Source organism: Coturnix japonica, chromosome 13 (assembly GCF_001577835.2).
Source record: "Coturnix japonica isolate 7356 chromosome 13, Coturnix japonica 2.1, whole genome shotgun sequence".
NCBI classification, from domain to species: domain Eukaryota; kingdom Metazoa; phylum Chordata; class Aves; order Galliformes; family Phasianidae; genus Coturnix; species Coturnix japonica.
In genome coordinates, this window is record NC_029528.1 from 1,720,152 (window position 1) to 1,733,000 (window position 12,849).

The 12,849-nt window shown below is 48.3% G+C and overlaps 1 protein-coding gene and 1 long non-coding RNA gene across 3 annotated transcripts; both read right to left on the reverse strand.

The window, feature by feature from the left end:
- Positions 1 to 4,746: 4,746 nt before the first annotated feature.
- LOC107320069 (zinc finger protein 774-like) lies at positions 4,747 to 5,468 on the reverse strand. Of its 2 annotated transcripts, none has more exons than XM_015875543.2 (2): positions 5,423 to 5,468; positions 4,747 to 5,315 (listed from the first exon to the last, which is right to left on the reverse strand). In XM_015875543.2, exons 1-2 carry the CDS (start codon positions 5,442 to 5,444, stop codon positions 4,924 to 4,926), a joined length of 414 nt encoding a protein of 137 aa, XP_015731029.1. In that variant the 5' UTR covers positions 5,445 to 5,468; the 3' UTR covers positions 4,747 to 4,923. The 2 variants fall into 2 exon arrangements, with proteins under 2 accessions (XP_015731029.1, XP_015731028.1); XM_015875542.2 differs by having other exon boundaries at positions 4,747 to 5,318.
- A 4,958-nt stretch (positions 5,469 to 10,426) lies between these two features.
- Positions 10,427 to 12,400, reverse strand: LOC107320067. The gene is made up of 4 exons (XR_004308942.1): positions 12,211 to 12,400; positions 12,018 to 12,119; positions 11,201 to 11,304; positions 10,427 to 10,775 (listed from the first exon to the last, which is right to left on the reverse strand). It is a non-coding gene; the product is annotated as an uncharacterized LOC107320067 (long non-coding RNA).
- Between the last annotated feature and the right edge of the window lie 449 nt (positions 12,401 to 12,849).

Consider the following 12,849-nt stretch of genomic DNA (forward strand, 5'->3'; position numbering starts at 1 on the left):
CATTAATCTTATCATTGAAGGGGGAGGAAACGAAGGGAGGTCCCTGGAGGGGGTTGTTCATGGGACACATCAGCCTTCTGTCTCTGAGGACCTCAGGGTGCAGAAAGCCTTGGGTGCTGCTTAGCACCATCAGCAGGAAACCTGAGACTTACCCCAGTGCTTTTCCACCTCAATTGTTGGCTGGTTTTGCCATGTCTTTTCCAAATGTTACTCACACTGAAGTCATCCATTCAGTCCATGTGGGAATTTGCAGTGCCAGAGAAGAATTAATTACACAGTCATCATGTTTTCATAAAACTGTAGACTGTTTGTTTAAATATGTTTTGTTCCTTTCATATAAATGATCACAGCCCTGATTATCTCTGCATGAGGTGCAAACAGAGCTCGAACCCAGAGGGACATTGTGCTGGTATGGCTGATTGGGAACCAGGCAGATAAAGAGAGATCCATGCAGCACCCAGAGTCGAGAAATGGCCTGGGGACCAAGGAGAGCTCTCATCAGCTTCAATGGAGTGAACAATTTGCTTGACAAGCTCCATCCTCTTTATTGTGTGGCAATTAGCCATGAGAAAACTGCTATCCTTAAGAATTTCTTAGTTTAAATAATTCCTTATATCTACATAGACTTTCTCACAGATGTTTCATTACTGTTCCTCAGGAGGGACAGGTTGGGCTCTGGCACCCTCCCTCCCCCCCCATCCCTGATCACACCCCTTGGAAACAAACTTCTGCTGCATATATTTGACTCCATACACTTCTTTGTATGGATCTTCAGCTTAAAATGCCATTTCTTTGAACTTATCTGTCAATAAACAATTTTGCTAGAAAACTGCCAGGTGATAAATGCTACAGTGCAGATGGGGAATTAGTTTAACATGTGGAATGAGCTCCCTGGAGTTCAGCATCCCCTTGTTGATTTCAGGTCCTCATCAACAGCACCCTGGGCTCGCTGCTTCATGTGTTCAGTTTGGTAAAGAGCAGCTGGGTGTGTTGTCAAAGGATGTATCTATTTGTTGTTTGATGTAGGATCTCTCGGTGGCCCCTGAGAGTGACATGGCACTTTTGAATTTGGTAGCTGAGAGCCCACTCCTGGTTCCTTGGGCAGGTCTGCAGCAGCACTGGTGTAACACCCCAGTGGTGCCCAGCCCAGTTCACCTACTTGGAGCTCTTTAATTAATGATTTTCTTTCCTCGTTACCCATCACGTGTTGTTCTTCATCATCTCCTGTCTGAACTGCAAAGTGGTGCTGAGCGGTCTGAGCCTTGCAGCTTTCCAACCTTCCGCCAGTGGAGATCTCTGGGTATTTACTTGCTTAGATACTTTCCCTTGTATGTAATAATGGAGCTTTCTCCCTAAGGATTGAAATACTCATTGGCATGGTGGGGAAGGCATGCTGCTCGTCCTGGTGCTGCCTGCACCCTGTAGGCACTGATGTATTCCTTTAAACCTTTGAGTAACTTGTGTTTAAACTTCTCTGCTCTAATAACTTTTTTTTTTTTTTACAATGCTGTATCACAAAAGGGAAGAGAGAAGTGCCACAAAGCTGGGACGGCAGTGCCAAAACCACCACAGTGCACTCTTTATGATGTCTCTATTTCAACAGCATTACAGCATCAGCATGTTACTGTCTGCTGATAATCTGATAGAAAATACCCAACTTTCTCGAGTGAGAAAATATTCAGTGCACAAAGTGCTGCTATTTTCAGATAGCCCTGCCAGTGAGAGGGGCCTCTGTCTGGTGGCTCTCAGCTGCCTTGCACCTTCTGCCTGCAGGAAGGCAGGCTGGGACCTGCCGGGGCCAGAACACCTCAGAGGAGCAGTAATTAAAGCCAGGTGGGATATGTCACTGTGCTTCCAGGAGTACTGTGCCATGTCAGCTGTGTTTGACAAGAATCCTCCCTATTGCAGGTATTCCGAGGGAAGAAATTAAAACCTGATTACTGGTCACATTTAAAAAGTTAGATTTTTATCACCTTGACCTGTGTAAAACTGCACTTTTTGGCTTTAGTTCCAGCTCTTGCTGTGGTGTCTTGCATTCAGAGCTGTGCTGGGAAAAGGAGGTTAACAAACAGACTGCCAACATGTTAAATCAGTAGCTGTGCTAAGGGCAGGACTGGAGCAATGGAAACATCTACAGTGAGTCTTTATGTGCAGGAAGGGTAATGCATGGGGATGCCTTCTAAATTTTAGCTGCTGTTCTTCAGGGTGCTCTGGAAGTGGGGTGGAACAGCGCCCTGCAATGGGATGAGGGTGAGTGCTGGTGCTGGGACAGCGAAACCCACACTCTGTGCTGGGATGCTGGGAACAGAGCCCTGCCATGGATGCTCATGGCTGCCCTTAGTGCGGTCACATGAGACAAACTGTAGGTTTTCTTCAAATCCTTCCAATATATCTGGGTGTATGAATGACACTACCTTTATCTCTCTCTGTGTTACAAATGCTGCTTTTCTGGCATCTTTTGGTTTCAGCTGTCTCTCTTCATTTCAGCAGATAAACATTTCCAACATGCAGTAATGCAGAGAGAAACCCTCTGCTTCTCAAGCCTATGTGGTCCTGGAGGAGCTGCTGGGTGTCCCATGGCATCGTGTAACATGCAATTCATTTTTCTCTACCTATTTCAGTAGAAAGATTAATTCAGGCTATGCTGGAGGTGCTTAGAGAGGGAAATACAGAATCATAGAGGTTGGAAGAGACCTCTTGAATAGAATCATAGAAGTATTCAGGTTAGAAAATACCTCTCAGATCCCCAGGTCCATCCCCAGCCCACACCACCATGCCAACTGACCATTACCCCCAGTGCCACATCTCCACAGTTCATGGGCACCTACAGGGGTCGTGACTCCCTGGGAGCTCCCCAAGACATCTCATCAAATTTTGGACAGATAAAACCTGCACCTGTACCTCAGCAGAGCCTGTGTAATTCCAGGCCAGAGCCCTTGGCTGGGGGGCGCTGGGAGATGACAAGCTCCAACTCACCTTGGTTTGGAGTGGGTCTCCAGGACAGCTGTGTCAGCAGTCACCTACCTGGTGACAAAGTGGAAGAATCAAAAGAGATGACACTGGATCAAAAAACAAACAGATGCAAATCAGGGAATGAAATTATCTGGGTTGATTACACCGAGCATAAATTCAACCTGGCTGGTGGTGCTGAAGCCAGATGAGGAGATGGGTATGGCTGGAATGTTAAACTCATTTCTTATGATTTATTTAGCAAGTTCTGACTGGGCTGAAAGGGAATGACTGTCAAACCTGTTGTGTGTTGGAGGTGGGGAGAGCTTGGAAGCAAGTGGATGTACGGGCGATCTGGCTGCGACATCTGTCACCCCATTGATCGCCAGGGTTGATTTGGCTGATCTGGCTGGCTAGGCGGGTGTCCCCTTCCTCCCTCACTGCTCCATGTGCGTCCCTCCCGAAGCTGCGTGCTTGGTCGAAGAGGACGACCTTCCCCGATAGATACGGTACTGTTCATCATTTTTTAAAATTATTTTATTTTAATGGAATGGATTGTCTTGAGGGAGATCACGCAGCAGGTGTGGGATGACCAGGAGATCAGACCTAGCCAGCATGGGTTCGTGAAGGGCAGGTCCTGCTTGACCAATCTGATCTCCTTCTATGATCCTGTGACCCATCTGATGGATGAAGGAAAGGCTGTTGATGTGCTCTACTTAGACTTCAGCAAAGCCTTCGACACTGTCTCCCATGCTGTTCTCCTTCAAAAGCTGGCAGCCCGTGGCTTGGATGGATACACTCTCGGCTGGGAAAGGAGCTGGCTGGAGGACTGGGCCCAGAGAGTGGTGGTAAATGGAGTTAAATCCAGTTGGAGACCAGTCATGAGTGGTGTTCCGCAGGGGTTGGTGCTGGGGCCTGTCCTCTTCAACATCTTTATTGATGTCTTGGATGAGGGCATTGAGTGCACCCTCAGTAAGTTTTCGGATGAAACCAAATTGGCAGGAAGCGTCAATCTGCCAATCAAAAGGCCCTGAAGAGGGATCTGGATAGGTTGGAGAACTGGGCCAAAGCCAATGGGATGAAGTTCTACAAGACCAAATGCTGAGTCCTGCACTTTGGCCACAACAACCCCAGGCAGTGCTATAGGCTTGGGGTGGAGTGGCTGGAGGTTTGCGTGGAGGAAACGACGTGGGGGTGCTGATTGATGCTCAGCTGAACGTGAGCCGGCAGTGTGCCTGGGTGGCCAAGAAGGCCAACGGCATCCAGGCTTGCATCAAGAACAGTGTTACTAGCAGCAACAGGGAGGTAATTGTCCCCCTGTACTCGGCATTGTGCGGCTGCACCTCAAGTACTGTGTTCAGTTTTGGGCCCCTCACTGCAAGAAAGATATTACGGCCCTGGAACGTGTTCAGAGGAGGGCTACGAAGCTGGTGAGGGTTCTGGAGCACAGGCCTTATGAGGAGAGGCTGAGGGAGCTGGGATTGTACAGCCTGGAGAAGAGGAGGCTCGGGGAGACCTTATTGCTCTCTGTAACTTCCTGAAGGGATATGACTTAGCTAGAAAGTATCGGCAATGGTTGGACTAGATGATCTTCTAGGTCTTTTCCAACCTTGATAATTCTGTGATTCTGTGATTCTGTGAAGTCTTAACAGCTAAAACACAGCTGTAACCTCTGGACTCTTCCTTTCTGCACCTCGTTTGCTCTTCTGCAGAACTCTGAAGTGAGCCAGCTCACCCAGCAGATGAAAGTATGGCTGAGAGTTCTGCCACTTGGCAGAATGACCCTCTTGCTTACATCCCATGGCTGTCCAGTGGCTTTGCCACAACCTGCTCTGGACTCTCCTTTTCATGTACACTCAAGACCTTGTCTCCAGTTGATAGAAAGCACTGTGGGTTACTCCCATGCAAGGAAGAGGGATCGTGTCTTACTTTGGCCCCAAGCCCTTCCTCTGCTTGAGGGATTTGTAAGGTTCATCATTGTGCAAAGCCACAAGTGTTGACTGGGCTGGGGCTCTGGCTGAAGCTCTTCCCACACTTGTAGCACTGGTCAGGTTGCTCTCCTGTGTGGATGCGGTGGTGGTTAATGAGGTCAGAATTTTTCTCACAATCAGCACATGGATTCTGCTTTTTCATCTGGCACACATCCTTGCTCCTGGTTTCCTCAGGCTGCTTTGGACCTGTACTGCAACCCGGGGTGTTCCTCGCCCTCTCTCCCGGAGAGTTACCCAGTGGCTCCATGAAGTGCTCTCCTTGTTCTGGGCCCCCTTGGACATCCCTTCTGATTTCTTCCACAGAGATGTGACCCCACTGTCTATCTGCTACACAACTTCTCTGCAGAACCTCCTTTGTATTTTTGATCCCATCAGCTGCTGGATGACAGAGGAAATGCAGCAATAGCACACGGTGCCCAAAATAAAACAAGGCAGAGAAGGCTCTTACAGCCCCAACATTCCCCTTCCCTCCACCATCTCACCTGGGATGAGGTCTCCTGGCATGGCCTCAGGGCTACGCACATCTGGGATCCACTTTCAAGCAGAGAGATCACCTTTGGTTTAGGGGCTGGAACAGTCAAATGACAGAAAAAAAAAATGCTGAAGGAGTAACCTGTGTGATGTCTGGGTGCTGGAGCTGGTGGCACCATGCCGTGCAGCAGCACAAGGACTGTTTGCAGGGATGAGCTCCAAATCCAAACCCTCCAGGCTGACACCTGCTTGCCAGCGGTGACTGTGGGTCTTTCCTCAGAGTCCAGAGCACATTAATCTCTTCTGAAACTCACACTCATTCGTGTTTCTTTTGTAGTTGCTGCTGCGCTGGTCAATATGTAGCTGCACTGCATTTATTCAAGGCCCGGCTTGCAGAGGCTCATTCTGCACAGCCAAAGGTGCCCTCATAACACCTGTGGGAGGTAGATTGTGTTTTTGCAGCGAAGCAAGTGCTTCTGGTATGAAGAGTAAGCCTTTGGTGTGGGACCAGCATTTTCTGTATGTAGCGTAGGCCTTTGCTGATCCTTTTCATGAAACAGTAAAGCTGTGAGCTGAGTCATTTCTCTTCCACTAGTTCAGGGAGCACTGACAGGGGTAGATTGTTTTTCTTCTACTAGTGGGGCAGTTTAGCACGGGTAGGACAGAGTAGAAGAATAAGATAAGGCAGGTGTGCAGGGAGAATGGAGATCCTAGTACAGAACAAAGTCAACGTGCCTTAAGAAAAATTGTCCACCTGTTTCATGGTACAGTGCATAAAAAGCAACAGGTTGGTAACCAGGTATGGAAACGTAGCATAGCCACAGCATTGGACAGATTGTGAGCCTCAGACGCTCAAGCAACAAGCGAGTGCCAGGAGAGCATTACCTGCGTCAGGTTTAGAGTATATAATGGGATGGATTTCACTGATCGGCGTGCAATTTCTCCCTTGCCAACAAGGGTGTGTGCTCCATTATTGCAATAACCAATAAACTTTGCTGCTATCACTAAGATCCTTGCCTCACCCCAAAATTTTGACTTTGAGAGTTTCTCACACAAGGAGGTGGAGCAAAGCATTTTTAATGATAGTAACAGCTCCCGCATTTTATGGTGCAGTTTCCTTGCCCCCAACAGGCAGATTTCAGACACACTTCCAACGTTTGGCAGATTATTCCTCTATCTTTGCCATCCAGTTGAGCCTCCATCATCAGCTGCTTTCTGCCTCTTCCCACTTATGCCAGTAATCACGAGACAAAACTTCAGGGAATAAAGGCTTTGTTTGGACATCATGTAAGTTCATGTAAGTGTTTGCTGAATTTCCTCCTCATCCTGCCATCTCCACTAATTTGGCATTGCAAGAAATGGCAAATGTGTTTAACTCGGTTCTGTTTAACTGCAGATGAAGAGCTCTTACTAACACAAAGCAGGCCAGAGGACCAATTTGGAGGTTACTAACGTGATGTAATGAAATGTGAGAAAATTAAACAGGGACCTGATTACAGATTTGCAGATGACAAGATTCACGCTAACGTGATAGCAGGACATCTGAAATCAGTGTACAGATACTCTCATACACAAACATACAAACACACAAAAAATGTGGAAAAGTAAAATATCTACATGTCCACAGGTGTGAAACAAATATGTATCATTAAAACAGATAAATAAGTAGGGAGATGGATGGAAGAAGAGCAAGCTGGCTTCTGCTGACAGTTTGCATCTACTTGAGTTTACAGCAAATACAACAGGCCGCCATTCCTCATCAGGTGATAATCGAGCCTGACTCCAGTGGGGTGACTTTGCCCTGGGCTCCACTGGTAGACAGCCTGGAGGATTTGGCAGTAGCTGAGAGGCATCCCAACCCGGAGGAGATGCCGGTCAGAACCTCCACCACCTCTCTGGGCAGCCCGTCTTAGTGCTCCCCTAGCCTTGCCATAAAGAAGGTTTTTTACATGTTTGCATGGAACCTCCTGCATTCAAGCTCTAGGCCACAGCTCATTGTCCTAAAACTACACACCACCAAGAACAGCCTGGGCTCATTCATTTTCCTCCCATTTCCCTTCAGATATTTGTAAATATTAATACTTGCTTGGCAGCTCTAGTAATAGGGTCTGAGACAATTGAGATCTGACAGGCACTTTTCCATACCAGCCCCCTTGGATGCCGAAATCTTCTGGTTCTTTCCACCAGCTGTGCGAACACCAGAACTTGCTGGACTTACAAGTTCCACACTACCCCTCTTGGGCAAGCCTGTGTCCTAAAAAGCTGGTGGGGGCATCTCTGGTTGTCATTGAACGAGGGCTAGTAGTCTACCTCGCTGTGAACTTCCAACCTTTTAGTGGGGGGTAGTCCAAACCAGCTCGTACTGGTGTTTTGTTGAGCCGAGGCATCTGTTTCACTCTCCCATCTTCTACAACAGGAGTCCATTCTTCTTTCTTATTGTTGATGGGCGGCAAGTTTCCGTGGACTCTGCATTCTGTTCTTCAGCTTACGTGCCCGCAAGCGTCTTGTCCTTCAGCGTGGACCCACTCCAGCTCTGTGAAAAGGCTGTTCTCACAATTTGGAAAGGCTGTTCTCATGGTTCGGGAGACAGCCAGGGCTGGGGAATGGATGCACAGGACCTCAACTCTGACCAGCAGGAAAACTCAGGACAATGGAATGCAGTCTGCCAATCTTTTACCAGTTCAGCTGTGCTTTAAGACTCATTGCAAAGTCTCAGCAGGAAAATGTATCACGTCATGTATTCAAGAAATGTATTCAAGAACAAGAACAGTGTTGGGATTTTTGTTAATTTTATTGGGTATTGATAGTTTGATTGGTTTTAAAATACAATGAGACTAAGTAGTTATACTGTCAGCCACCTGAGATTGTTCCTANATTAACCCGCTCTTGGCGCCATTACAATTCGAAGGTGCACAACAAATGGGGTTTTTTTTTGTTTTTTTTAAAAAAAGGCATTTTAAAAAAAAAAAAAAATTTTTTTCCCCCTCCAAAAATGGTAATCGGGTTTAACTCCCAAGCGCCCCCCTTCCTCCGCCTAGTGGCCTCCAGTCACTTACCTTATGTATAAACCGCTCCCAAAATCCTCATTTCTTTCCCTGCCTGAATTCCCTATATAAGACGGCAGCCCACCTGGCGCCTTGTGATCTTAATCCATAGCCCTGCCTGGCCAGAATACATTGACTCCCTACATTTAAAAACTGGGTTCCTGAAAAGCCTGGCCTCCCGTCCGGATGAAGGACCCAAAACCTAGAAAGCTCTTACAAGTGACATTATACCAAGGGGTCACCTTGACTGCCTAACTATCACAACGCTCTATTGGCACATCTCTTTTCCCAATAAGTCATAAAATAGCAGTTTGTTTGGTGCTGAGAAAAAATCAACCTAGCTATAGCCTGACAATCAGATGGCAAAAAAACTTCCTTAGCTTGCTTGGCAGCTCTAGTAATAGGGTCTGAGACAATTGAGATCTGACAGGCACTTTTCCATACCAGCCCCCTTGGATGCCGAAATCTTCTGGTTCTTTCCACCAGCTGTGCGAACACCAGAACTTGCTGGACTTTACAAGTTCCACACTACCCCTCTTGGGCAAGCCTGTGTCCTAAAAAGCTGGTGGGGGCATCTCTGGTGTCATTGAACGAGGGCTAGTAGTCTACCTCGCTGTGACTTCCAGCCTTTTTCAGGGGGGTGGGTAGCCCCAACCAGCTCACACTGGCATGTGTTGCAGAGGCAAAAAAAAAAAAATTCCCCCCCCTGTTTTTTTTAATCCTTCCTCCTTCCCATTTTCAAAACCACAAAAGCAAAAAAAAAAAAAAAGTCCCCTAAAATCTCCCCCCCTCAAAAGCCCCCCCCCGGTTTTTGGCAGCAAGTTTCCGTGGACTCTGCACTCTGCTTTTGAGCTTCCATGTCTGCAAGCATCTTGTCCTTCAGCACGAGTCCACTCCAACGATGTGAAAAGGCTGTTCTCACAATATGGAAAGGCTGTCATCATGATTCAGGAGACAGCTAGAGCTGGGGAATGGATGCATGATACCTTGACTCTGAGCAGCAAGGAAATTAGGAGAACAGAATGCAGACACCGCCAACTTGTACCAGTTCAAAACTGCTTCAAGACTTATTGCAAAGTCTCAGCAGGAAAATGTATCACACGTCATGTATTCAAGAAATGTATTCAAGAACAAGAAACAGTGTTGGGATTTTTGTTAAAATGTTCCCGGTCTATTGATGGAATAATGATAGTTGTGATCTGGTTTTAAATATTTTATACAATGAGACTAAGTAGTTATACTGTCAGCCACCTGAGATTGTTCCCTAAAGGAGCTGATCCAAATCCTGCTCACACTCTACTTGAACATCATTTGGAGCAGGGTAGTCTTGAAGATGAATTAAATGCTGGCATTTTGACAGGATGTTGCTACATTATGGAATCTCCACATCCACTAATCGTCAGTGTCCAGCAGGAGATCCCAAAGCTCTGGAGGCATCGTTGTACCCCAGTTCTGAAACTTCCCGCAATCAAATTGAAAGTATTGGTGATGCTTGTGCTGACAACGCAGGGTTAAGGACAAATGCTCTGCTGCTGACTCTCTGTTCTCACTTGCAGCCGTCCTCTTTCACAGCTTAAGTTCACGCTACAGGCCTTCAAGATGTCTTAGAAGACATTTTGGATGGCAGAACAGAATCATAGGATCATAGTCTCGTCCGAGTTGGAATGGACCTGAGGGATCATCGAGACCAACACCCCGGGATTCGAGCCTCTGTGCTGCAGAGCGGCACTTCTACCACTTCGCCACAGGGGGGATCCGCGAACCCAAGCCTCCATGATGCAACGTGGCATCTTCTCTAACATAACGCGCACCGAGCCATCACTAATGGCCAATGTGATCTGTGGTTTGGTGTGGTGATACGCGTGTATGGCGTCATTTGAGGATTCTGCTAGCGTACTGGCCGGTGCTAGCCGATTGCGTCCATCTTCTCTCATGCGTCCAAAGTCTGGAACAGCCCTCCAGCTGTCGGTATCTGTTTGGATCAGCTTGTTCTGCTGCTCTCTCGTTCCTCATGCATGGTCTGTGAAAATGAGTTTCAGAAAGCACTACTCACTGACAGGAAATAAGGAGAAACTTGGAAAGCTTTGCAACGTAAAGTTTGGCTGTCAGGATCCTGGCACCCACAAATGCTTCCTTGCCAAAACGCAGCAATAAAGTGTTTGGGGGAAAAGCCAACTCACCCGGTATTCTTTTGCATATCCATATCACAGCACCACAGGCCAGCACCAGCACAGACATCAGAACACTAAACATCACCATCACGAGGCGCTTTCGCGCAGATCTGTGAACAGCAGCCATTGTGCTTTTCTTGCATTCATCCCTGGAAGAAAACAAGACAATGTCCCAAGTTACCTTCACCTGCATTACAGATAATCCCTCAGTGTGCTTCATAGGCCCAGGAGATTGTCTTTTTCTACATTGGGAGCCTCTGCCCCTGGTGCCTAAGCATCGGGGGACAAGAAAGATTGCTCCACCTCTCATTGCATAGGGAGAGGCTGCACAGAAACTACCCGTGTCTTCCTCTGGGCTGAGGGCTGGCTGTGCTCTGGGCTCTGGGTTTTGTCTGTGAGCAGCACTGCAGAGCAGATTCCCTCACACTTTCCCCAGCTCACGCTTCCTGAGCTCTCCCGCAGGACACCCCCCCCCAGGCTGAAGGTCGGGCTCCAGCCAGCACAAGGCACAGCCGGAGCCAGCCCAGGGAAGAAACACATTAGTGACACTGGATGGCCACGGGACAGAAATTACCTGGCATGCTAGTGTCGGCGCTGCCTCTCTTACACTGTCTGAGACTGGCTGAGTGGGATAGCTGTCTTCCTGCAGTGCATCCTGCTCAGTTGGCTGTTCCGTTCCTTTAGAAAGAAAGCAGGGACAGCAGGATTGGATGGGATGTGTTCTCATCAGGACCAAGCTACTCCAGTCCTGAGCTCAGGCAAATCTGTTGCTCCCAGTCCCCCAAAGCCATTTTTTTCTACAGACCTCTGCTTGTTTGTCCCAAGGGGCATTTGGTCCTCCCAGGAAATGGAGGGTGCCGACACTCTCACACTTCCTGAGGATCAGCTCCTACGCAAGGCCCCTCACACACTGTGCTGTGAGCATCACCCAACCATCACGTTCCACCCACTACAGACAGCATCTGCAGGCTGAAATTCAGGCTCCAACAGAAGCGCTTCTCCACTCATTTCCCAGCAACAACAAAGGCAGCCATCCCTGCTCGGGATGCTCCTCCTGCCTTCAACTAGCTCAGCTCCACAGAGGGCTTTGTTACAGAAACAGAAAGCACAGCATTCGACAGTTGCTGCCATCTGGGTGCCCATGTCTGCACAAAGCCGCTCTGACAAGTCATGGTCATGCTGGGGGAGCAGCTGTCTCTGTCTTGGCCGGATGCAGAAGTGGCAGCAGACCAGCTCTGTGCTTGACAGCACCTGCAAGGCGTTACGTGGAACACCACCGCAGCATGGCTCTGAGAGATCCCTTTCCTGCTCTGCAGGCCAGAGCTTATCCAAACATCTACATCAGACCTCAGCTCCCAGGGCTCACGGTGAGCAGACTGAAGTATACTCACCACGCTCTGCCTTCTCCATTTCCTTCAGCAACTTCTTTAGCAGACGGGACGAGCCCTGGGAGTATTTTCCTCTTTCGGATTCGTCCTTTACTCCTTCCAGACCTAAACAGAATGTGTCAAGTTAAATATCATGTACATGAGCTTTTGAAGACCAGTGGTGAGTCAGTGGAGTCAGTAACAACAAAGTACTCACCACTGGATTCCAGCTGGGCTCCAGTGCAGGGGGAAAGCGAGGATCGGGCAAGGCCTTCCCTGGGGGCACTTCTGCAACCAAAGACCCATGAAAAGATTCAGTCATACACTACAGCATCACGGAATAGCGAAGCATACAGGGATCGTGCCATGAAATGGCACTGAAATGCAGTGAAAGCTCACTAAGGAATTACAAAGCATGACATACCCCACGCGATCTGCCAGAGTTTCGGGCCCGGAACCTAGAGGGGAACCTGGATCACCTCCTCCAGTCACATCTGCAAGGAAACGCGGGACAGAGCAACTCCCATTAAACATCCTTCCAGTCAGAATGACACAGGATGCAGTTAAAGCCAGGGATTTCCTTCCCCAACACTCTTTCTCTCCCTTCCACAGGGGAGCACTTTGGAAACAGTTCCTGGGCGCCTGCAGGGGCACCTAGAAGTGAGCCCTCTTGGAGCTCACCCCCAGCTCTAAACTCAACTGCATGGGCTGGATTAAACTTAGGCTTTGGTAAGCCACTGCTTGGTGACACAGCTGCAATCAAGGACAGAGGGGAAACACTCCCATGGCACGTGCCCATCTCTTCCATAGTGACCTGCATTGATGGAAGGGGCTCAGGTAATGACATGGGGGGAAA